The sequence below is a fragment of the Lethenteron reissneri genome, chromosome 17 (genome assembly GCF_015708825.2).
Source record: "Lethenteron reissneri isolate LAM-NWPU_2019-01 chromosome 17, ASM1570882v1, whole genome shotgun sequence".
Lineage (NCBI taxonomy): Eukaryota > Metazoa > Chordata > Hyperoartia > Petromyzontiformes > Petromyzontidae > Lethenteron > Lethenteron reissneri.
Genome location: NC_083795.1, coordinates 4,362,263 through 4,389,641, shown reverse-complemented (window position 1 = coordinate 4,389,641; position 27,379 = coordinate 4,362,263). Strand labels below are relative to the sequence as shown.

Here is a 27,379-nt window from a genome sequence, read left to right as displayed (position 1 = left end):
AAAAAAATCAAAAAATGCATATTTTAATAGTGCATCGTGTACAGCTCGTTGAGATGAGTCGATTGCCGCATCGCCGACCATCAACAGACTAAACATGACTGCATCACGGACATCGTGCGAGAGCCGGGGTACTCTGGAACCCCGGGGTACCGCCATGAGGTTCACGTGTAGGTTGATCCGGAAATAATGACGATGTTTATACCTTTTGTTTCGGACATGAATTAATGTTTCACTTATGTTATTGAATTAAAAAAGATTACCCTGCTTGAACTACCGTACTGGACATGTGAAAATGAGCGTTAGAGCTCATCGGATTCCTACAGTAAAAATACATATTCTGATTCTGATTATTCTAAATGCCCCCCCCCCCCCCAAAAAAAAAAACTTTACAGCTATAAAACAAAACTTTTAAAGTTCCGATAGTATGAATAATTGCACAAGTGGTATTTAGAGAGAGAAGTGAACGCGTTGTCACCAGGGGTGTGGGGGTTGAGAAACACTGAATTATAACTATTCACTATTGGTGGGGGTTTCGGTGATTATATATATTTAATATTAGATAAGCACGAACTACTTTTCACTGAACATACGTATTTTACACCATTTAAGAGGTATTTACTTTACCTGCACTTACACTATGGGAACCTCATTTGCCAGTAAAAATATGATAATTGGTTTTTTACCCTTCTATCTGGCAACAAAACTGACACCTTTTTACAAGGAGTCATGTTTGCATAGACTGCAATACCTGCAGCCATAATACAAACAAAAGACATAACATTATCAGAGTTATGTCAGAGTTATGTCTTTTGTTTGTATTATGACTGCAGGTATTGCGGTCTATGCAAACATGACTCCTTGTAAAAAGGTGTCAGTTTTGTTGCCAGACAGAAGGGTAAAAAAACAATTATCATATTTTACCTGCACTTGTTAAGAAAATGTTTATTGTGTGATCAACCAACCCTCTCCTTTCAGCACTGTGAAGGAGAAAGTTGGTTGGTCACGCAAATGTTGTGAAACTCCTCTTCCATGAGCGTCGAGTTGATGCCATATCCTGGCTTGCCAGGAGGAGGCGGCAACTCATTTCTGTCCGTTCCGTTTGGGATCGAGTGTTACTCCCTCACATGCCTGGGTTTTCTGCAGGTGCTCCAGTCTCCTCCCGCGTGTATAAGCGCGTATCAAATGGCTGATAACACCTTAATATATAGAGGACTGCAGAACTTTGGGGAGAAAATTGTCACCTGGCTGCCTTCCCCACTTGTCTGTGGTTCCTTACGCCATAGGGTAATTGTCTCTCTTCGGCACATCACAAGGTGAAGTCATTGTTGTTATGAGTAGGTGATTATTTTTCATCTTTGAAAATTTAAAACGTCACTCGATTTGCACATTTACAGTGTGACATGTTTTACAACATATCACAAATTCCGTTGATAATGGCAGAATTTGTGATTTGATCACAGAAACCCCACTAAATAACGTGCACAATCTTGATAGGGTGTAAAAGTAAAATGAAATCAACATACAACAAAATTGCATAGGCGTTTAGTTAATGAGTACGGTGTCTAAGAGCACAAGTTATGCTGTTAAATTACCTATTAAATGCGTTAAAAGTATTTGGTATATGTAACACTACTTGATGAAATATGCATACATTTATGAAGAAGTAAATAATTTCAATTCGTGACATAATAAACATTAGCAACAACATGTTAGAATGCATGTGAAAACAAACATAAGCATAAAAATCAACACGCAAAACTGATTTGAATTTTCTGTGGATTATGGGTCCCATATTTAAAAAAAAATCACCTTTATGCAATTTAATGACTTATAATGGTTTTCATAGCGGCATTAAGCACGAGACTTTGTAAAACATGCACTGGGTACTCTATAGCAAATCAAACATCTCATTTGCATTCACCATGCCACTTAAGAAACAATGTCATAATACCGAACGCTAATTTACTTGAATCTTCCTCTTTCATAAGGCCGACCTAGATGCGGAGCAACGTGTACAACTTATCGTAACTTCAATCGTAAACTTAAACGACGCTAGCTCTGAGGCTATCCAGGAGGTCCCAGTTAAACCTGTATGGGGGGTTTGAACCCGGGCTCGAGCCCGACTCGGCAGCCTGGCTCGACTGCTGCTCGCTCTCTGCGCCGCCCTGCGACGCCTCGCTGTGCTCCGAGCCCAGCGACACGCTGCGCGGTGGCATGCTGGCCGGGGCGAGCGAGCGCGTGGCGGCGTGCTCCTCCGTCGTGGCGGCCGGGTCTGCCCAGCTCGTGGGATGCACGCCAGGGTCCGATTCCTGCGAGACAAAACGGTAAAGGTGCAGCCATCCAATTTAGACCGCTGGCGCCACTGCTGGTGCTGGCAGAAGGGACTTTTTTATTGGGTGCAATTGTGAACATCGGCCATATCAGACATGATAAGTACATCCAATCGGCATCATCATTGGTTCACTGCAGTGTGGTGAAGTTAGGACATGTACCATGTGCGCTTGGAATTTGAAGGCCTGAAGACCAGAATCAGTGATCTCGCAGACAGTGTGTTCATTAGGGAGGCAGTTCCATATCCGGGCAGAAGAGTGAAGGAGGGAGCTTCTGTCCAGGGAGCATGTTCTGTCAACTGGGGGGGGGGGGCATGGGCCTGGCTTGGCAGGATTGTGCATAATCAGATGGCACGGCGTGTTTCATACGGGGGTAGAAGCATGCCCTGAGGCATGGAAAGAGCTCCAAAGAGCCTCTAGAGTGGGTACTTTAGCCCACGTTTCCACACTCGCCGATTGACTGTGGTCTACCCATATATACAGCGAGGTTGACAGAGGCGGGGCGAGATTTAAGAAATTACCCATTATGTCAACTGCTGCACTACATTCACAAGCGATTAATTTATCAAGAGGGTCATATTTGAATGTGGAGGGGGACCGTTATGATGCTGCTGCGATGGCAAATATTGTGTGCATCTGTACCGTGGACGTGAGGCGACCAGTGATACCACAAGCCCTCCTGATCGCCTGAATCCAGTCCCACATGTCGTTGGGGCTATCGGCCTGCGGAGTGAGAGAGGACACGTCACTGACACATCGCAGTCTCTCCAGGTCTGTGCAACATGGGATGTTAATAAAGCCGTAGCTTCTGCGTCTGGTGTTCTACCAGTGGTACGGTAAAGCCCAAGGTAAGCCACTCCGTGTGGTGAGATTAGACATGCAGGATATTCTGACACGTGGACTCCTTTACGACTTATTTACAGAAGCCTGAAGAACCCATACATTTGGCAGTGTCCATGCTGTGTACTTGGGCTAGAACGTTATTCACTTATATTAATATAAATTATTAATCTCGCAATGCAAGCATCAAATTGTGTGCAATATTTGCTTCTATTTGTATTGTATGTAATGGGTCCATGTCACGCTGCAGCCACTAGAAGCACTACCATTTACCACAATGTGAACATAGTTAATTATTTAAATCAATTGCAACACATCTCTCCATCTCGCTGTAGAAACTAATGTAAGACACGATTTTTTTTTCTAGAAGTGAGGAAGAGGTGGTCAAAATGCCCACGAGAGGGACTCCCCACAACCCCCTGTAGTGGAGGCCCTTCCGCCAGCAGTGCCGTAAGCAAGTCAGTGCAGGGCTGCACCTTTAATTTTCCGAGGCTTCTCCAGCAAAACCCTTTCCCCCAGTCAGTATTTCAACACCAGAGCCACAGTGCTGATGGCGGGCGCAGCAGTACTGACGGGTGCTGTGGTGGTGCTGAGATGTTAACTCCCTCGCCTGGTATACAGCAGGTCGTGGGTTCGATCTCGACCTTGACGCCTGTATATTTGGAGTTTGCATATTTTCCCCGTGGTCACGTGGATTTTTCTCCGGGTCCTCCGGTTTTGCCTTCCACATTTAAAAATCAACATGCATTGGCTGCTACAAATGTCAACATAAGCCAACGTCATTGGGCTATCAATTGTGGCCAGGTCGCTTCTGAAAGAGAGCTATGCAGCTTAGTGGGCCTGACCAGGTACAATAAACAAAAAATGTTTATTAGTTTAGAGCTGCCGCCTCTCACCTGCACATAGAAGGTCCTGGATGAAGTGACGACTTGAAATAGATTGTCCCGCATCATCTGCTCTCTGTTGAGACACAGGCAGGTGCAGTCATTGCAGATTTTGCCGTGTGTCTGCACAATACTCCTGCTGGTGCCACACAGCTAGATAGGACATTTCAATTGTTTCTAACTTGAAAGTATAAAACACACTTTGTTTGATACTCTCAAGTAACACATTGGGGCGTCTCGGTGGCGAGATGTTGACTACCTCGCCTGATCGCAGAAAAAAATATATAATAGAGTGCTATTTCAGGGAAACAGCTCTAACATGTTACACAGTATACTGCATATTTATTACTTATCAATGGTTTATTTACTTCTCGACATATAATGGAAGCTTATTCTTTGCTAGAAGAAGAAAAAAAACAAATACACATTTCTTGGGGCACCCACGGCACAAACTCTGAAGAAAGACGAGTTCACAAAAACATCACGAGACAGAGTTGATGCTGAATGTGGGTGTGTACATTCAGTCAGTGATCGTATACAACTACAAACCCATTTTCTTTGTTCACATATTATAGCTAATAATATAGGGCTTATACTAAATTGAAGCTCCTGGCGTCTAGTGGTGACATCCAAAAATTTCAAATCACCAACGATAATTTATTTTTATTTTACAAAATCACAATTAACACATTTAGCATTTTAGGCTCTCGCAAAAAACAAATGGGCAGAATGTGCTACGTGATGGCGCCGTACACTGCTGGCGCGGGGAAACACTAGGGCAAGCGAGACGTGCCGAGCACACGACAGGGCGCACCGCGGATAACAACACGACTCCCGCTACGAATACGTCGAAGGAAACAACGAATGCAAGTACCTCGGCAACAAGCGGATTTAAGAACCGTGCATGCTGCCTCTGTCGCACTGGGCAACGTGTAGGGTTTTTTTTTTACGATTCGGCGTGTAAATTCCAAATGGCGTGTAAACTCGCACTTGAGTGCGTAAACTCCACATGGCCAAACTAAAGCAACTTGTTGACGATGCTGAGAGTGGGAGAAACGTCCCACGTGATTGCTGGGTGGCTGTCTTGTTTTGGCTTGTGCTGCTACACCACCATGAATGTAAGTTCCTTATTTTTTTCATTATTATTTTGTTTTGGCGTACATTAAGTGTAGGCACGTCTGCTGAACTTATTTCGCAACCGTGCTCAGTGTACATTCTAACCTTATGCAATAGCTTTCACAATTCATCATATCACATGAATTTAAATGTTAGATTGCTTCTGCTGCTGAATGGAATAGCAAACACAGGCAACATATGATAATTCGTTTTTTACCCTTCTATCTGGCAACAAAACTGACACCTTTTTTACAAGGAGTCATGTTTGCATAGACCACAATACCTGCAGCCATAATGCAAACAAAAAACATAACTCTGATAATATATGCACTGTCCTTGAAGTTGATTGGTCCACACCCGGGACAGCTTTCCTTAGAGCCTAGTCTCACATGGGTTGGACCAGATGACGCCAAAAGGCGCACTAAAAAAAGGTGTCAGCTTTGTTGCCAGATAGAAGGGTAAAAAAACAATTATCATATTTTTTACTGGCAAATGAGGTTCCAGTGGTGTACAGGCAACATACACACGATTTAAATCAACAATTGGCAGTAAGGAGGCGTCTGTTAATTGGGTACATACGTCCTTGCTTTTCAAATCAGGAAACGTGTAAAAGTGTTTTTTTACAAATACCAGTAACATCTGCTATATAAATAATGTCAGCATAAATGCTATGCATGCTCTTGCACAATAATGTTGTACAGACGACCATAACTGAGGCTATTTTTGTTTAAAGCTGCCTTGTGCTACATGTGCCTGTTTATGAAAAACAATAACATTTTAAACTTAAAACGGATTGTGACACTTTAACATATACAATTGCATTGCAAAAATCTAAATTTACCCACTCCCTTCAAAATCGGTTTGCTTTAATTGCTCTGAGGACTGCTCCATGTAACATCTGTTTGGCATTCGATATCATCCAATAGCATTTCTCCGTGACAATAATGACGATTAAATTATCAGTGCTCGTTAGGGAGCTCAAATCATCCAGCAGGCCGCACTGGTTATCGCTGCAGTGTGAATTGGCCATAAAGTATGGTGCCGTCTGCTTTACCAGTGGACGTTAAAGGTCGCCCGACGGCTTTCGAAAAGCGTAGGCCCATCGGCCTGCCCGCGTCATGGTCCAAAGTTGTAAATATTGAACAAAATAACCTGCAAATAACTCAATTGAAGACTGCACACCGCAACATCTCCTCCTACCTTGAAAGCACCGCAACCGATGTACGTGAAACACAGCGCCGTCATGACGATCTTGAACTCACGATGCGGCGCGTATGGCAAATGCACAACATTATTAGCATTCTTTTTAAAAAGATCGGTACAAGTAGTTCCTGTGCCGTTTGAAATGTTTTCTATGCTTTTGTGATACTCACCCAAGCTCACACTGCTTTACATTCTTCACATCCTTCAGATGAATCAACCTCAGGGGTTCCTTATCCTAAAAGTAGAACAGATAAAATTAAATGTGTTCGCGCGCCGCTGGTTTTACGAAAATAACAAATGAGTTATTCTACTATCAGAGTACTTCTTCTGTATCCTGAGCTGCGATAAACGACGTGGTCTAAAACAAGTGATGCAACTCGTATTTATGCGTCATTAAATCATGTTGTTCATATTCACGTGTTTTATATATATAGTTGTGTTGAAATGCACTAGAAAGTATTTCACGTTTTAAAAACGTCCTGAAATGTAAGCATAATGTAGCTCATCTTCTTGGTTCTTTCGGTAAAGTCACGTAGAAGGGAAATAATAAAATAATAAAAATAAAACATAGTAAAAAATAATTCTCAGGACGTTTCGGCCACAACGCAAGCAGCCGTCCTCAGGTGAAGAACAGGGCTGTCGGAAAGACTTTACCGAAAGAACCAAGAGGATGAATCCCTGCAGTCACGAAAGCTTTAAATCGAAACAAAATTAATGTAGCTTTCAGAAATGTTCCTATCCATATTTTCTAATATGCTTTAAGAAAAAAAATCTAAACATTTTTACATAAAACATCTAAGCATTATAATGGAATAAAACTCAATACATTGCTTCTCAACTATACGTTTGCACAATGCACACGTATTTTTTTTTATACATTGATTTCCAATAATTATTTAGTACTATCTCTAAAACTATTATTAAATCTTCTACAGAGAACTCCCAATTGCGGAATAAAAATCATCCCACAAACCACATGACCTTAAGCATGTGGCCTTAATGAGGAAGAGCATACAGCAAAAACACCTGCAGGTTTGTATCAAAATCGTTCACATATGGTTAAAGTTAATTTGTCTTGGTGATACATAGTGTACTTTCTAAGTGTCAAAATATCAAATTTAAGTAGCTCATAAAACTTGATTATCATTATTACGCGCTTTTATTTAACTCACTCTGTCTGTTGTTGTCGTTGTTGTTTTTGTATCCACAAATCTGGTAACTCAATTTTAACCCACTTCTCAATGTGGTATCGACTGCAAACTTGGCATACTTATGTCATACTGATGACAATACTATATTCTATCATAAACAATAAAAAAACATATTTTTAAACATTATTTTTTATATGTTATGTTTCGGCTTGGGTCTAATTGTCCACGGTCAACTGACGTTGGCTGTAATTACGTTATGGCAAGCTTCGGGGCCACTTCCTGGAGTCGTAGAGTTCTTCCATTACTAGTATGGTACATTTTATTAAAGCGTGTTTAAAAAAAAAGTATTTTTTTAATATTACTTATTTTTGTTTCACCTCAGGAAAGTGAGCATTGCAAGTGACCCATTATGTTTATTCCACGTGAGATAAAGGTCATAAAGTTGGCTGCAGGTAACAGCGTTCACATTTTGCAAGGAGGTAAAAGGTCACGTTCGTGGAATAATAACCCGCAGAGCAGTCTTTTAAATTACATTTAAATTATCAGAACGTTGCCCTGCATTTACTGCATTGTATAGGCCATACTGCTCGGCTTAAGTGGCAAATATGGAACCTCTGGAGTTTTGATTTCTTTCCAAAATCTGTTACAATCTCAGTGGGTAGATTCCCTGATGTGCAATAATAATAACAATGCCCTTTATGTCAGCGGTCTCAAGACCCCCTTTCCACAAAAGTATTGCAATGGTATGTTTGGGAACTGGAATACCCAAAGGAAATCCTTGCAGATGTAGCGACACTGAAAACGCCACACAGATGCATGCAATGCATTGCCATACGGCCATCTCCTGGGCCACCTCACTGCCCAGGCTGTTTCCCATCTGAGTAGCAACCAGACTCAACCCTGCTGGTCCTCCGTGGTCTGACAAGCTTGGGTGAATTTACTTTGATCTTGAGCAAGAATGCCAAAACACACCTGCTCAGATTTGTAGTAACTCAACGAATGCTCGCTGAGAACAAAGAATCTTCTCCTCCAGGTCTTCATCTGCGAACGAGAGCCCCACGGAAGAGTGAATCGGCGGGAATCAGCACTGCAGTAACACAAGAATAGTGTCTGACCTTGCGTGCTCGCTATGGTTATAGCCAATGCTAACCAGTGCTCATGACTGAAAACAACGCTTCAAATGTGACTCGACAAATTAGAAGCAAAAAAAAACACGCACTGAAATGAATCAACAGAATTCTAGATTTGAAGCTTTCGTGACTGCAAGGATTCATATTCTTATGTTTTTTCGGTCAAGTCACGTAGGTAAACAATTTTAATTAATAAAAGTAAAATAAAAATAAAATAAAATCACGACGTTTCGGAGGCAACACAAGCTTCCATCTTCAGGTGGAACATATATCACTTGATACAGCGAGCGTGCTGTGACTGTTCCTCCTGGAGACGGAAGCTTGTGTTGCCTCCGAAACGCCGTGATTTTATTTTATTTTTATATTACTTTTATTAATTTAATTGTTTTACTTACGTGACTTTACCGAAAAAACCTAAGAAAAATCAACAGAATCTTTCAGGAATGGTCTAGTACATGTCAATTCACTGCTGGATGACGGAATTTACATGCCATGTGGTTCATGGGAGGGCTATTTGACCACACTTTGCCACACTGTTCAGTGCAGGTCGATAAACGTGGAGAGTGTCAGACCCGGGAATATATAATTGCATGACAACAATGTGTTTTGCTGCACCGCCCGCCACGTAGCAGTGCGGCCTATAACACGTGTTTGATGTATCATAGTCACCCATTCAATCACTATCAAGGCTCGAACCTGCTTATTTGCTGAGATATGATGGGATTGGGTGCATTTACGGTTATTTGGTGGTTTGGTCATAGATGACATTTCATCACATACATATCCATGGTCATAGGATAACGAGCGGTTTTTGTAAAAAAAACAAGGACGCTCTTAAACACAGCAATTAAAAATATGACATTAAATATTCTCGAATATACATTCCCTAGCACGAACACATTCGAAAGAACAAGTTTCACAGCACGCACGCTCCATGCGTCGAAATGCACCCAATGCACATGTTATGTCTGGCCGTCAATAAAGCACACATGCGGTGCACAACAACAACAACACAGCCGTTCGAAAGTAATACATTCAATGCAAGTGGAGAGCTGAAAAAAAAATAACACGTGGCACCTGACCGATTTCATCCCCCTTGCCAAAATGAATTACAATCAGATGCTTTAAAACAACAGTTTTTTTTTTTTTCTTGCTGTGGATTTCACACCTGATGACGATTGCTTGTGTTGCAGTCGAAACGTCATCATAATTGTATTGTTTAATATTTTTTTTATTTTATTATTTTCCTTCTACGTGACTTTACCCAAAGAACCAAGATACAACTGTGTTTCTCGTGTATTGTTGTTGCAATGGTAAGATACACCGTTAACTGGTGTTGCAAACAAAAAAACAAGCTTTTGCCTTGAAACAGAATTGTTTTTCTTGTACGGCCTTAGCAGGTGTGTGTGTGTGTGTGTTGCTTAATACCACTGCTCCTAGCTTGACACAGTATCCCGACTTTATGGCCGGGAGGGAGGAGGCTGAGTAACGGTTCCTCCTTCCGTGACCGCGGTCTGTAGATTCCTGTGACTCATCCTCCTACAAAAAACACACAAGTGCAATGAAAAACACCTCGACTCATCAGCAGAGAAACAGCTGGCCTGTTTTCTGTACGGTTTTTTTTCCATTCGTGTTTTATAGATACTTTTACATGTGTTTGTATTTAGAGTACATGCGCACGTGTGTTTGCGTGTGTGTGGAGTGTAAGAAGACCGCCTCGAGTAAGACTGATTGCGAAAATCGTTGCATGCTCTCTGTTTCTGTGCCAATTTTTCATTCATGGTCATGTTTTAAAGTAGAACCTTGTACCTTTGTCTGGACAGGAAGTTATACAATATGTTGGTAATATTCTCAAGATGTCATTTATGCATTTACATCAGTTTATAAATATACAGTAAAGTGCTGCAGCTACTGAGGTTTGAGATATGAACACATTTTTCCCCACTCATGTGTATGCCTTTATTTTTCGCATACAATTTTTGATGAACAACTTTAAATGTGACTGTGAAAAGCCTACTCCTGCTTCGTATTTCTTACACGAGTTACACAATCTAAGGCGCAGACGATCATTTCCATTTATATGTATTAGGCGCCTTTGTTTGTGTGAGCTTGTAAAATTGTGAGACCTTGGAGGAGATTAAAAAATGTAACAAGCTATATGGTTGGACCAAAGATAAATGAGCGGTGCTAAAGTCAGACACGACGTGAAGGTTGAATAAAAAGAAAATAATTGTTGTAGGGATACAACTGGATAGCCAACAAGGGATGTTTGTGCATCTTCGGGACATTACTGAAGGTGGATCTAAATGAGGAAATTAACACAGAGCAGCTTGGAGCACTTTTTGTCAAATTAAATTGGCTCATGAAAAGCAACTTATCATTGTACCTAAAGCAAGAAGAGGTTCAGATGAGCGCATATTACCTGCTCCGATACATGGATCATAGTCATGGACAAGAACAAAGAATGTTTTTTTTTACTAAAAACGTGAAAAGTGGGCAAAGTAGCTCGGCTGGAAATTCCACCGAGAAACAGAAAAGGGAATGAATGGATCAGAGAGCAAATGTAAATTCGAAACATCAAATAGACTTTGAAGAGAAGTCGGCTTGGCCAGGACACATCCCGAGAGAGGAAGATTGCCGATGGACGAGACTTCTGACATAACATCAGTACTGAATTGAATCTTAAAAGTTTAAAAGGGTGTGACAGCTTATGCAACAATGCAATGAAAACATGAGGCAACGCGTACAGTGCTTCACGGCAAAACGATACTCTGAACGAATGACTGTACACTTGAGATATTAAATGTTGCAACCATGCCCTGTGTAACAGCAGTACCTGGCTGAGCTGTGATTTGATGACCACACCTCCAATCACCTCGGTCTTGTAGGGCCCGGCTTTCTTGGCTCCGTGGTGCGGATGGAGGCCACCCTTTTCCTCCAGACGGCCCGCAGGTGCTGTCCAGCTGGGATGAGCATTGTCGAGGCACCTACAGCGCACAAGGGTAACAAGCTATTCCCACGTCTGGTGAAGATCGGCACTGTGCATACTGTCATCAGCGTTGCCACCTCTGAGGTCCAAAAGAAAATCGGGACATATCGTGTGCACAATAATACCTCACAATATCGGAAGAGGGGCGGACTACATATAAATGCATTGTCTTTGAGTGGTGCATTGCTGCACAACCGAAATAAGAAGAAAAAAACACAGGAGTTTAATGTTCCAGGAAGGCTTGCAGAATTCCCAGGACAGCGTCATCAAGAAGAGGACAATACTCCTGGGAATACCAAGATACGTAGCCAGCCTCACCATTGTGCTGGATTCTTCAACGAGCGGCCCGCGGACCACAAAAGGCTTTTGGGAGTGGCCCGCCGAGTTATTGCCCGCTGAGCAACACGGCTCGGCTCAGACATTATGATACACGGGTTGGTGAGTCAAAAGATGTGACAAAGCGTGCTTCCGGACGCTACAGAAGCAAAACATTCTGGCTTGAAACTTGCTTATTTAAACTACTTTCCTCAGGGGTGGTGTGAAGCAGTGAGTAAGATATCAAGGTGTTACAGCCTGCTGCTGAAGCTAGTCTGGCTGAGACGGTCTGAGGCCACGATGTTACGATCATGAAGTGCCCAGAAGCACACTTTGTCATGTATCAGGTCACCACATCTGCATCTGGCAGCAAGACAAGATAAATAAAATTACCGCGATGAAAGTGAGATAAACAAGAGAAGGACGAGACCTGCAGACAAGGGGTATGGATATGACGTCGCTGCACAATGCTCCATTATAAACACATCTACACGTCACTTATGATGTCGAGTGGCTCGCCAGCACGTGCTAATTTCACGTTGTGGCCCACCAAAAAATACAGTTCACGAACCCCGCTGCAGCCTATTTTCAGCGGGAGATCTGCACGGCCTACTCTTCCATGCCGACACTGCACGTCGCTTCACGCATTCTGCAAATCAGTTGACTTCACTCGAGATCAAGGTGTCATCATGACCCCAAAGCTACTGATGCCGCCACAGCTTGATAACACTCTACACTCTGCTGGATCTTGCAGCTGCTGCAGAGTAGCCAAGTGAACTCCAACATTTGCCCCAACAGTTTGGTCGCCAGACTTGTGGAGACCGTTTAATCATTGGCTGCAGAGGCACTGGCAGTGTGACAGCTCCCACTGTTGCTCCCACTGATGCCAAATGTGCTAATTATTTACCCGGGAAAAGCCTCACTGCATTTCCAGACTCTTTTTCAGGAAGATCCTGCATTGGGATGTTTCTACGAAGACCGTCGATGCATGTTGGGCATCATTTTCCTCCAACAGAATTCAAACTTCATCCCTTTGGATTGGAGGGCCAATGGCCTAGCGTCTACGCTGCGATGGTACCATGTTGTCCCGCAAAGCCTCATTTTTAAACCTAGGTTCAGAGTTCATTCTTTAAATAGTTGTCTCATGTTACATCATACAAACTAGCTACACCTCATTCTTCACAGGTTATCCTACTTTTACAACTTACTTAAATCTAGATTTAAAACTAATTTCTTCAGAAATACTTTTTTGTGTTTAGTTTGTTGGCCTCCCCCCGCACTTCCGATCGTTATGGTGTGCTATGTAGAGTGCAAAAGAAGTTCGACATTCATACGTGCAAAACAACATGCTATGTCAATACAGAACCGAGGAGTTTATTTCAAAAGAACAGCAAGAAAGTAGCATACATTCCGTAGAATTTTTGTCTGAATTTAAAATATTTCCAATGTAATGCCCGTTGTTGCTATGCGTGGCTAAATGATAATACTGCAGTCTTTAGCAGGGAGCTATAAAGCCAGCTGTGCTATTCACTTGAGAAACTTAAAAATCCCATGACACTTTTTAACAGTGGACTACTGTTAGCCATGTAATAGCCAAATCAGCCGCCCATAATGCGTAATGTGATTATGGAATTTCCCACAACAATTTTTCTTAGACTATATGTTCCACTGCACCCAAAAGAATTGCTGTACCCAATGAGAAAAAAACGAGAATGCCAATGAAGTCCCACTTTACCCTGTACACAAAATGACTCAAGCTTCCACTATTTATTCAAACGGCCATTGTCATCACAGGCATCACTCTACCATCATCATCAGTGCGCAATGTTTTTTTTACTATTCTCATATCATAAAACAGTGAGGTTTAGGAGAGATCAAACACTTAAACAGAACACTGTAGACAGTCTTATGCACTGTAACACGTGACAACAACTCGTATTTTACGATTCCTCTCCCCATACAAAGTTATGAGTTACAAGTGCGCATTGAAACGGTCCTTCCATCTGCACCTCATTCTAGCTTGATGTCTTCCTTCCTTGCTTTGTTAATGCCCAGTGGGGTGCCCCATGTCCAACATTATAAAGATATCAGTGGCCCAACAATCGTAATCTTCTTGTGGAACCAAACACTAAACAGTGTTTTCTCTCATTCGTCATATAGCGTGGCCTGATTGAGCTTTCAATGGCCAAATAATGTCGTCATCTTAAATATATTACACAGCATAATACTGGCTAATACATAAAATATCTTAAATTACGCTACATTTTAAAGGTCAGTTGGATGATTATTATAGAATAAACATAAAAGCATATTCTGTATTAAATTGCAGTACCCATCACAGATATTATGGTGCTACGTGGTGGGCAGCAGAGGGAAGTGCAGACAAATCCAATGTTGTACTGTGCTTCTGTGCTTCCACGTGTATGAGCTCCTCCTCCACCAACCCGCACTGGCCAGCATGGCGAAGCATGTTCAAATAACCCCAATGACCCGCACAGCGTTTGGGGAGCCCCTCATCCAGCAATGGATTGATAAGAGGGCTGTGCACGTACACATGCACATTATGGCTCCTGTTTCGGGAACACAAATACAGTTTCCGTGGAGGAGTTTTTTTGACGCAATACATTTCCCGCATCTCTGATCGGGAAGCAAATTGAAATAGGCCACGCAATTACAGTAGTAGTCATAATAATAAATTCCAGCCATTCTCAATCCACCAATGGATGAAGGCCTCCCTATGCCACGTTGATCATGGAAGTTTTAGACCATACTCCACCAGGCTTGTCAATGAGGATTGCTGGTGAGGGGAAGGGCAGCATCAGTTGTGATATCACTCACCGCTGATGTCAGCTGTGGCCGGGAATCTTAGGTCGCTGGGTTCACAACGCAGAGCGCAAACCACTGTAACGCCAATTCACCCTGTTTGATGTATTATTTTAGAACAGTGGTAATTTTGTCTCGACGAGAGACAAAGTGTTCCTTATGGAAAGAGCACATTTTTTTGGTGCAAGTTTTATCCAAACAAGCCTCTGAGATCTACTACCTCAGCAAAGAAGACCAGCTGTTCAACTAAAAAAAAAACATGTTTGCACATTTTTAAGTGTCACTAAAGAACAAGATGTTTAAATATAAAATAGCAAATATGTTCACCGTGATCTTGCAAAGGTTGTTTAGCTCAGAGACCCACTCCTCCAGGTCTCGGTCATCGTTTGCCTGCAGAAAGAACTTCCTCTTGATGGCGGTTATCACTGGCAAACAGAATCAGTTGCACAATGGTCATGGTATGCACTTGCCAGCACAAATTCATCATATTACTCACCAGCTGGTATATTTACCTTTAGAGTAAACTGTGGTTTTATGGTGCGGGTGGGCAGCCAGCCACACTTAAAACCTTGGTCTAGTTTCAATATTTTGTCTTCGTAAGGGGTCTGCAACCAGTGACTCTGGTGCCGCATGCGGTGGCTCTTCAAGGGCTGTTTTGTGACCGTCATTTATTAAGGACCACCACCATCTCGTATTCACCACACAGTGCATTGCGGCTTTTGAGTTTTTTTTACCGAATAAAAAAAATGTCTCTTCCTGTTATTTTGATTTCCGACCCCCTGGCCTAGGTCATTACAAGAGTGGCAAATATGAAACACGTCTAATAAAGCAAAATCATAAACACAGCATTGCACATTTCCATCGTTTTAATTTTGTAAACATGAGTCCTAAGAAGGCTTCATCAAAAAGTGCTTATATGACCGATAGTTTTTTTTGTGTTTTTTTTCTGGTGGTGCACCGAGTGAATTGAGCACTATAAATGGGAACAACAGGTTATTGTTCGGCAGGATGGATGTCAGTACTCCCACCTCTTACAAGGGGCCCTACCAGTGTGAAAGAGTAGGCCAATTACCATTTAGAGAGGTTCTCTAGATCTCCCTCGAATGGACGCAGTGGCATGAGCAAGCAATTTCAGGGCTGCACCTTAACCTTTAATTGCGTTCCCTTAGAAAATCTCTCATATCCAGAATACTTATCGAGCTGCGATATTTAACATGTTAGTGCAGAAACTACTGGGAAGATTACAAGTCCAGGAGTCCACTGAACTGAGAATAAAAACCTGTTGCATGTAAGTTCAGCTGTGTGGTGTGAATGACAGTACATTCTAGTGTTCGTGTTAAACTATAATTTCCGAGGATATGTACTTCCACTTGATAACACTTACCGAAACAGTTCTCCACCTTTGGCCTGAGTTTGCAAGCATCTGAAACCTGTACCCGTGAGATCGTTAGCACACTGTCGCATGTTGCCATCAGTGATGCACGAATACCGCTCTGTTCAAACGAGGACAGTGAATGTGTAATGAGTTCGCATTTAACAAATGACCCTTTAAATACTGAAGCAGGATCATTCACAAAGCAGGTAACATTTGCAATATAACTTACACACGCACGAAAATATGGACATAAGGTTACCAAAATGCAGTTTACTGAAAACATGTTTAAGTTATTACTATTATGTAGTGGTATTCTCACCAAAGAGATATAAGGGAGGCTAAGGTTCCCCAGTGGACCAGTGCCATCTGGAAGATTCTGCAGTAAAGAAACACACAAATACACATTTACACAGATTTTTACACACAGATCAAACGAATCCACGTTTACACGTACAGTATAATTAAACAGTGAGACAATGGCGGAGTTCAAGTGCAAACTCACCTTCTTCTATACATTTCAATATTTGTGCTTCACTTTTGAACTTCCACGAATAATGTTAATATTCAGTAGAAAAAGGAAGGAAAGCCTCACTGAGCATCACGCCTCTTTCAGGATGGTCCTGCATTGGGATGTTTGGCCAATGCCATTCACGATGTGATGTTTGGCCAATTCCATTCACGATGTGATGTTTGGCATGTAGGAGTAAAACCAGAGTACCCGAGAGAGGGCCCACAGATACGAGGGGTTACTCTGCATCATCGGCATCTCCTGAGCACCTCACCTGACAAAAACTGACAAATCCTGGTGGTCACCCATGCCAGTGCTAGCTCGGCACACCCACGCTTATACTTTCTGAGATCTGACTAGATTTGGTGCAGCTAGGGTGATTTGGTCATAGATTAAAAAAAAATTACAATACATTATCTTGAACAAAACTGATGGGAGAGAAAATCGGAAAAATATAAGCACTGCAAGCATCAATTTCTAATCTACACCAAAATTACGATACCAAAGTGAAAATGGGTCAATATGTGGTTGCATCACCAGCAGTCTCTCATGTCATGATTGCAAAATTGTTCTAGTGCTCGTGTCAATCTCAGCTTGGGTGGCTTGAAGACACATGCATTAATAATGCCCTTAATGTGCCGGTGTATAATGACTGACCATTACTGACCTTGGCCATTAAGAAAGCCAATTTGATACAGTGCAGAGAGAATAATAAATTATGTAGAACATGTACTGCATCTGAGCGATACAGGACACCTTCTTGGTTCTTTCGGTAAAGTCACGTAGAAGGGAAGTAATAAAATAATAAAAATAAAACATAATAAAACAATTCTCACGACGTTTCGGCCACAACGCAAGCAGCCGTCCTCAGGTGAAAACCAGGTCCGTCGAGGCGACAGAGTCTGAATGAAACAGCACACGAGCTTGGAGCATATATATAAGCTGGGCGCATTGACAAAGGAATTTGCATATCAAAAGGAATTTTGCATATTTATGGGAAATGCAGGAATGTGATTAGTACTGCATATGCATGTGCATTATGCAGGATTAACAGCATCAAAGGGAGCTGCAGTTACTGCTGCTGCAGCAGTTGCTGCTGCTGCAGCAGTTGCTGCTGCTGCTGCAGTTTCTGCTGCTGCTGCAGTAACTGCAGCTCCCTTTGATGCTGTTAATCCTGCATAATGCACATGCATATGCAGTACTAATCACATTCCTGCATTTCCCATAAATATGCAAAATTCCTTTTGATATGCAAATTCCTTTGTCAATGCGCCCAGCTTATATATATGCTCCAAGCTCGTGTGCTGTTTCATTCAGACTCTGTCGCCTCGACGGACCTGGTTTTCACCTGAGGACGGCTGCTTGCGTTGTGGCCGAAACGTCGTGAGAATTGTTTTATTATGTTTTATTTTTATTATTTTATTACTTCCCTTCTACGTGACTTTACCGAAAGAACCAAGAAGATAAATCCCTGCAGTCACGAAAGCTTTAAATCGAAAGATACAGGACACGTCATCTTTAATGGTTGGTCTTTTTGCCCCAATGGACTTGCGGTGTCTTGCCATGAGATGAACATTACACTTGGAAATCTGGAACAGCAAATGTGCTCTGTAGGAGAGGATTGCTCACAGATGAGATTGTTTTTTTGCATGACTTCTCCAGAAAAAAATTGTCATGTGCGCTATTTAATGCTTTACAACAAAGATCCCCCGTATAGCCTTAACAGACTGTGCTGTTAGCGAGCACCTATGAAGGCCAGAACGGCACACAAGGGGGTGGGTGGCCAGCACTACGCCCAGCCGCCTTTGTCTCCCCAGTGGTAGATATTTACACACCACACCAGGTACTCATTTGAGGCTGAATCGACCTAGGGGAGGCCCAGGACCGGTTCAGATAATCGTCACTGATGTTGGCCATGAGAGGAAATCGCCAGTTTCGTAGTGCAGCGTGCTAACCGCTACACGACACCGCTCCTCCTTCACATAGTAGGGGACACACTCTTGCACGTGCTTTGCTATTATATGCCCTCATGAAAGTCATGACAATACATTATTTTTGCTTATGCATGCTATTTAACCAGGTGAGCATCGACTGGGAATCATATATAACAGTGACCAGTCTGTTTATTTGCAACATGCAATGACTTGCACTTGCGACTAATGTCACAGTCTCCAACACCCATCAAAAATAATGGACAATGTCCTTTGTTAATTTCCCGTGAACTTTACCATGTTGTTGTGGGAATCTACCCGCTGCCTGAAACCGACAGCAGTGAGGGTGCTGATGACGAGGCTAAGCAGCCACCCGCGGATAACCTCACGAGACCATGAATTGTAAACACAGAATGACATCAGCGGTGCACCCAGATAAAATTTTGGAGGGGGCAATTAATTTCAGGAAACAAAATTGCAGAAAGACTGAGTTTTTTTTCACCCAGCGGCGAGTAATATTAGATCTTGTCCTGCCCTCCCACACTATTGCCAACCCGTACTGATCAGCATGAAGTATGGTAAAAAAAATATATCAATTTGAAAATCATGGCCGACATGACATGGGGAGGCCTTCATCAATTGGCAGATTGAAAATGGATGGAATGTGTTTTTTTTTATTTTAAAGTGTGGCTACTCGAACCACTTTCAAACTGACTGGTAAGTCTCAAAGCATAGGTGAACATGGCCATGGAAGAGGATGTATAAAAATTTAAGTTTGTATGACAGTATTTATCATTTCGGTTAATAATGTGTATGTATATGAAGTCTAAATATAAACTTGCAGTGTGTTGGCTAGCTGCCCAGGAAACAATTTATTTCTGAGCCATGTGGGACCTATAAACAGACGTACGTAAATGTCTGCCTTCCGGATCATGCACAATGCTGAGGAGATGTGAAATAATAAATAATGTACTTATTTTGAATATGCACATATGCTGTTTTGCATGCTATTGTGGAGGAAAGAGTACAGTATGCAGTCTGCGTGTCAGACCTTGGTAGTTTTAAGGTTTTGGACGTGTATTTCAGACACTTCAAAGATGTGACCAATCATGAGTCTAATCATAAAGTGCTTTTTATTTCATTTGGGCATAGTACGCCAACCATTTGGGACTGTAATTCAGACATAAATAATCATCTGTCCGCCTCCCTTGATAATAATGAGCACATGTATTTGTCCAGCGCCATGTTTCAGAGACGATGTCACGAGGCCGAGGCGGCCTGTGGCGATGCTCGACTGTGAAGGGGCATTGTTTCGCGTAGCCTGTCCCACACGTAACAATGTTTTTCATAAATGTTTCTTGGACGTTTCGTGACACCGAATGGATCGAAGGTCAGCCTGGCAGAGCATTCCAGACCCGTGGAGCTGGCAACTCTATAAATGCTGTGCCATCCATTACAACAAGGGAGAAATGTTCATACAATACCATATACGGTAACACGACATTGGCGGTAATCAAATGAACACTTGCAGCCACACTGGGATAGCGGCACTGCATTCGGTTTAATGTGTCAAACCATTGGCTTTATTTCCGTAGAGATGAGTAGATAATTACTTTCAAAATTACACTTTTTTGTGCATTATGAGGATGTTTTTTAAAATCTTGAACCACGAGGTTGCTTAATTCGTAGAACTGCCCACCTGTGGGTTGTCCATGTACCATCTCAGTGTGTTGGTGGTAACGTCCAACTGGAAAAATCGCCGCAAGAACCTGCTGCTGCCCTCGGTCTCCTCAAGGTCCAAAAAGCCACACACGTTCCCCTCGCGATCGCGGTACGGCATGTCTGTGGCGAAACATCAGAAGGCACGGGTTAATTGTCTGAAACAAAATGAAACCACCGATGGGCCCACTTGTTAAATGAATGTAGCATTTACGAAGGATTGATTAAAGTCACTTATACCATTACCATGTTTTCATCATGATGTACAGTATATTATTACAAATATTTTTCGCAGAACACGAACAGGACACATTCCTGGCACACGCACACATTGGAGGTGCAGGCCAAGTGCACTTTAATTTTTCAACATCCCTCAACGTCTCGCACAGAGAATCCACAATAATAATGTCCAGCTCTGTCTTATTGTGATAGGTTTGTCCTGTGGGTGTTCCTAAATGGATGGCGAACACGTTTCTGGACTACGGCGCTGAGGCTTATTGCTCCTGCTGGGAAGTGTTGACATAATGGATGTGCGAATCAGAATGTAGCGGCTCTACGCTTTATTGAAAATAGTTTTTAGTCGGCAAATAATGTTACGCTATTGTAAAAAAGAAATGCACTTTGCAATGATACGTTTCAAATAACATTTCCCACGATCATTTAGTTTGATGCGGGGTGGTTATTGAACCAACATTGCACGCAACATGCGAGTGTCAACTTGCTAAAGTTTTTCACCGTTTGCAAACACCCAAGGGCAATGTGTGAATTCCCAAACATAGCGTGCATTGTTACCGATTAACTAACCTTATTAATGTTATACGCCAACCACCGCCGTCACAAACACTGCCATGTCGAGAAACACCGTACTCTACCGCATATAATAAACACACATTTTGGGCAACGCTCCTTTACAAAAAAATCATCATGCCACACTGCATTTTAATCCAGGGCTGTATTTGGAAAGGCCAATGAGAACACTGTGCTGTAATAATGTAACACCAGATTTAACACCACTGCCAACTAGAGCTGGGGCAATTAGTCGAGTTAAGTCAATTGACATTTATGTTTAGTCGACTACTATTTTGTGGCTAATTACTGGCTGCCCTCACATCCTGCCTCCCAGAGCCACCAACACGCTGCCGTCCAGGGTGACTTGCTTGGCTGGTGATAGCGAAGCCATTACCCGGCTCCCGCTCATCACCTTCCATGCAGTGTCACACGCGGGAACAGAGCAGAGGCTTTGTTCCCAGCTATTTCCGCGTTATCCGATTTGTTGAGCAATAAAAAAAAAATTTAACCAGTAGTGTATTACTTAAATACTGAAATTGGATAGCTCGGCTCTTCGGCCAATGTAATTCCACGAAAGCAGCTTTTTATTTAAAACAAACAATTGGATTAATCCGAAAATAAGACCTAGATACAAAATTTCAGTCAATATGAGAATTGTTTTTGTTTCAGAATGATCTGAAACCAGAAATGGCAGCACTCATATGAATGTCACTTCTTAATTTTTTTCCACCCAAAAGTTTTTTTTGGGTGAATATAATGGAAATTATAAAAAAAAATTTGAAAACGATCCAAAATAGTCTTTGAAAGTTGAAAAATCCTGAGTTGTAAGTCCACAATTCATCCCTAAAAGGAGTATTCACCCTTGTGGAGCAAGTATCCGTCCTGTGCATGGGATCACAAGGGCTCGTGTTTACATTCGCAGCAATGCAGGAAACACCACGCTCTATATAGCACTGTATAATGTATAAATCACCTTGCAGCTGCCCTTCGGACCAGCTCTTGGGTCTGTACTACGGAGACTATAGGGGCATCCAATCAAATGTAATCGATGCACATTTTATCATGTGGGAGCCCAATATCACAGATCTTATTATCCGCAGGGTTATGCGCAAACTTATTTCACTCATCCATCCAAAAAAACTGCAAATAATTACGAATGAATGGAGTAACTTGCCACTCAACCTCTCTTATCCACAAAAAAAATATGAGGATAATTAGATTTTGTATGGCGTATTTGCCCAGAGTGCGTGGCAAGAAAAAGAGCTGTTCAATACCTATGGACAACCGACAGGTAAATCAATTAATTTTCCACACGACCATACTTATATTAAAATGCGCGCATCATTTTAAAAGTGTTTCATTCGCTATGGTAATGCTCAGGCATTGATATTGCAACAGGGGTCTTTGTCATTTGAAGCATAGCAGGTGTGCGTTCATCCCCGTCCTAACCCACGAGTAATGGAAACACATTTCCGTGCAACTCCTCTTACCGCAAAATATTGCACGTGTAATTGTATGTACAGTATGTATGTTGAACTTATTTCGCACCACGTACGTAGCCAACCGTGCGAACCGGAGATGCAGGAAATTGTAAGCCGATCCAAAGTAACCTCTCGGGGAAAAAAAACCTGCGGGTGATGGCTGACAATTGGAAGAAGAGGGCTGGCGATGACAGGGAGTTTTCACGGACCTGACTGTCCCCCACGGATAAGGGGGGCCGTGGACAAGAAGGTCATCATCGCTGCTGGAATCATCTCACGTCGTAGTCCCGTGTGTGTACCTATCTAGAGTTTGTTGCGCCAGTTTCCGCTTTCTCTCGCCAGAGCTTCCCGCTCATTGACGTTGATGTTACAGTCGTGCTTGCGGATGTCCTTCAATAGGGGTTCTGGGTGACCAACACATTTCTTGGCATTTGACATCTCACCAACAATATTACTTGTGTTACTATATCAAAATACTAGGTATACGTTTATAAATACTATGTATACATTTAAATGTAACTGTATTTTCAACGTACAAAATTGCGTTGGATCTTTATTTCGAAAAGGGAAATAGAGTACGTTGAACTTTTAATCTCATACGCCAAGAATGAAATAATTTCACTGCTTCATTTCGCCCATATAGGGAAATATTTTGAGGGGGTAGAAAACCAGATGTTCCACTGATGTTGGGTCATGGAACCAACAAAATTATTCCACATTACTTTTCCACTGTACATTATATAGTTCTGGAGGGCTACTGTATGTAAAAGGTAAAACTACAGCCTTGTAAATGATTTCTCTCACCTTTGCTTTCTATTAGGAAGCCACTGGAGCTATGCACTTTTAAATATAGATTGCAAAGTAATTTCTTTAGAACTGCTTTTTGTGCGTAGATTGTTGTCCTCTCTCCGCACCTGCGATTAGCGTGGTGGGGTACGTGCGGTGTGAAAGAAGTTCAACATACATACATTGCTGGAATAAGTATTTCCATGCTGGCCAAACGACTTGGAAGGGGCTGTGAGTATCCATACCTCCACCAACACGCACGGCCTGTGTGTCGATCGACTGTGGTGCACCCATTTATGCTACTGGGTGAACAGAGTGGCCGGGGATACAAAACTTTCCCATTGTTGCAACTATCGTGCCGGGATGCGTAGGCTTTCGCGAACAATATCATCCATAACACAGGTTTTTTGTTTTGGGTTAAATCGCGTAACTATATAAATGTGTCGTTACCTGCTACCGTTGAACAATAACAGGGACGGATATTTTAGTGCACACAATCGACTGGAGATACAAGAACAATGGGCTTGCAAAATGCACATGCATAATGTATGTGGATTACCATATAAATTGATACCATTTATATGAATTCATTAACCCCCCCCCCCAACTTCGTGCAAGAAGAGCTCACAGGTGATGTCATCATATCTACCCCTCTATTTAAGGAACTAAACAGGAGGATTCATCCACAAATCTGGATGTCGCCTGATGAAGCCAGTTGTAATTACTGGCGAAACGTCGTACTCAGATTGTAGTGGTTTTCTTATATTGACATGCTAATCTCTCACAATACAATGGCCACCTCCACAGCTTCGTCGTCGTGGAGGTACATCAGCTCTCCGATCTTACATTTACACGCAAATTCCATCTCTAGCCCCGCCCACTTACCCTTGGGCTACACCCATCTCAAGCCTATATAACATCCTGCTTCAGCAGCTCGGCCGCTATATTTTTTCCTGCCTCAGTAGCTCTCCCGCTACATTTTTTCACCTGATGACAATTGCTTGTGAGGCGATCGAAACGTCGTGATAGTTTTGGTATTTTATTATTTTTCTATCTACGTGGCTTTACCGAAAGACCCAAAGAATATGAATCAGATTGTAAATGTTGTGGCTTTGCTCTCCAACGCACCGATGTGTGCTGTACTAGTGTAGTGTCAACGATTCAGAGACAGAGTTTCTAGGAGGCACTTTCTTTATTAACAACTTCCACGGTCTCGTTCAACCACCCTCTCCACAGTAGCTCAGCCTAGCCTCTACATTACACTAGCCGCCTAACACTGACGGCGCTGCCTGAGATAGCCAACTACTCTCCTTCGCAGCGCAATATCTAGCGGAGACGTTTAGCGACGACGGCGACGAGACAACAGCAATGATGAGACGAGTCCATTCCCAGAACCGGCAGCCTCGAGCTACCGCTCTGGGCTCCTTTTATGCTCCCAGCGCGGCCTGGCCCCGCCCTGACCACGCCTCCCTTCTCGAACCCGCTAGCGGGTTCCAGGGGCCTCCAGACGGGGTCCTCCATGACCCTTGCCCCAGTTCCTCCCCTCTGCCCACACACTGTGCTGTCCACCAACCGGCGCTATTACACTAACTGCAATATACACCCGTCCTTGGATGGGCAAAAAAGCTAGTTAGGTTTTATTTTACCAGGTAAGGCCCACTGAGCTATACAGCTCTTTTCAAAAACAACCTCGCCGCAAATGATAACTCAATGAAGTGGCTTATCACGTGGAAATAATTATGAGCCATATACTCTAACACATGTTTCTAAATGTGAAGGGAAAAACCGGAGGACTCGCAGAAAATTCCACGCGACCACGGGGAGAACATGTAAACTCCAAATATACAGGCGGCAGGGTCGGGATCGAACCCACGTAGCTAACATCGTAAGTTGCTGAACATATGCTATCCTGAACAACTTACAAAAAGGTCTAAAGTTGTAGTTGTGAGCCAGTTTTGGTAATTAACTTTGTAAACTCATTTTATTCTGTAACAATTTTTCATTCCATGAAAAAGGTAACTTTTACGAATCTGAATTGTGTTATTCCATGCACTGTACATATGCACGTGTGAACTGATAAAGTTGAGAACTTCCTTATTCCATTCTATAAATATAAATTTGAGATGTATTGCAGAAGTAACAAAAATAAGTTTTCACTCTAAATTGCAGTGGCATGAAAAGTCATAAGAACCTGGGACCATATAAATTGGTTAATATATTGTACACTCTTAATTATATGCAGAGGCTTTCACGACCAACATGATTGATAATTATATAATTGGTTTCTTTTGGGTTAGGTCGAGATTTTCTGGTTTTAAGAAAGGTATCCTCCCCATAGGCTTACCGAAAACAAACCAAATATGAATTAATACAATCTCGTTGTAAGCAACAACACGCAGTGTCATCAAGTAAAATATGCTGTAACTTCTAATCAAAAGGCTCAACGTAAGATAGTTTGTGTTGTTTGTAATGGTGGACTGCATCAAATGTCCTGCACTGTGACAGCACTGAGTTAGTGGCAAACGGGAAGTACTCAGCTCATAGCTGACTGATGAAATCAGCACAGTTAAGCCCGTGTGTTTAAAGCGCACGTTCCAGTTTAGTCTGTTTAACCAGGTGAGAAGTCAAGAGACCAGAATGAGTCTCATTTGCAAGATTGAGCCTGGGTTACACAAATGTTGACAGTATTCCCCAAGTAATACCCAGAATGAAGGTATACCTAAACACACACCGTACTCCGGTCTGACTATCCGCAGTTGATAGAGAGTCAGAAAATTGCTGCTTGCTACCTGTTACTAGAACTGTGAGGAATAAACTCGGGTCTCACGATAAGACAAGTCTTCAATCTCACACGCTCTCGTGTTCATCCACTCTTCTAACACGAGCAGCTGCTTGTCCGTGTTTATTGTACAAGGTGGTCTAGATGTCTTGTGACCCGTAATTAATTGACTCCGACATTTCCCCCCCCTCCCTCTTTGCTTATTCATTTCTGTTTTAACATCATTAAATGGGGGGGGGGGGGTCACAAGACATATGGACCAGTACGTGCAATAAACAGCAACGCATGAACTTTCCCAACGGTGACCTCCCCCTACCCACGGTGACCTCTCCCTCCCCCCACACACGGTGACCTCTCCCTGCCCCCCATGGTGACCTCCCCTACCCCCCCCCCCCACGGTGACCTCTCCCTGCCCCCCCCCCACGGTGACCTCCCCCCTCCCCCCAATCACCCCGGCGCTTCTCTCACCTTTGGGGGGGTTGGGGAAGGAGTTGCGATGATGTTGTGTGGGTGGGTCACTCACCGGCACGTCCCTGCTGCTGTTGTTGTTGCTGCTGCTGTTGCTTCTGCTGTTGTTGCTTCTGCTGTTGTTGTTGCTTCTGCTGCTGTTGTTGCTTCTGCTGTTGTTGTTGCTTCTGCTGCTGTTGCTTCTGCTGCTGCTGTTGCTTCTGCTGCTGTTGTTGCTTCTGCTGTTGTTGTTGCTTCTGCTGCTGTTGCTTCTGCTGCTGCTGTTGCTGCTGCTGTGAGGACCCAGGCGGCTTGTGCCTCGTCTGGCGCCGTGTTGTGTGCGTACTGTCTCCTCTCGCTCTCTCTCCCTTCCGCTTTATCGAGTAGTCGGAGGAGGAGGGAGCCACACGAGCCTCTCCCCTCCCTCCCCCCCCGGGGCCACCCGCCGCTTCCGCGTCTCCCGCTTCTGCGGCCGGAGTAGCCGCCCACGCGGGGTGTGTGGTCAGCGGCGACAGCTACAACCAAACACCACCACGTGCTCTGTGTGTGTCCCCTCGCTACACCACCACCACCACGTGCTCTGTGTGTCCCCTCGCTACACCACCACCACGTGCTCTGTGTGTCCCCTCGCTACACCACCACCACCACGTGCTCTGTGTGTCCCCTCGCTACACCACCACCACGTGATCTGTGTGTCCCCTCGCTACACCACCACCACCACGTGTTCTGTGTGTAGCCTCTCGCTACACCATCACGTGCTCTGTGTGTCCCCTCGCTACACCA

General features: G+C 43.1%; 1 protein-coding gene across 1 annotated transcript; it reads right to left on the bottom strand.

Annotated features, from left to right (window-relative positions):
* Positions 1-851: 851 nt before the first annotated feature.
* Positions 852-27,115, bottom strand: LOC133343345 (pleckstrin homology domain-containing family A member 1-like). Its single transcript, XM_061552875.1, is given in 13 exon segments — positions 852-2,309; positions 2,973-3,053; positions 4,067-4,130; positions 6,544-6,608; positions 8,497-8,565; positions 10,083-10,193; positions 11,491-11,604; positions 11,606-11,641; positions 15,109-15,206; positions 16,166-16,211; positions 16,476-16,532; positions 20,295-20,437; positions 26,673-27,115. Coding segments are annotated over 12 exon segments (1,149 nt in total). The 5' UTR covers positions 20,436-20,437; positions 26,673-27,115; the 3' UTR covers positions 852-2,042.
* Positions 27,116-27,379: the final 264 nt, after the last annotated feature.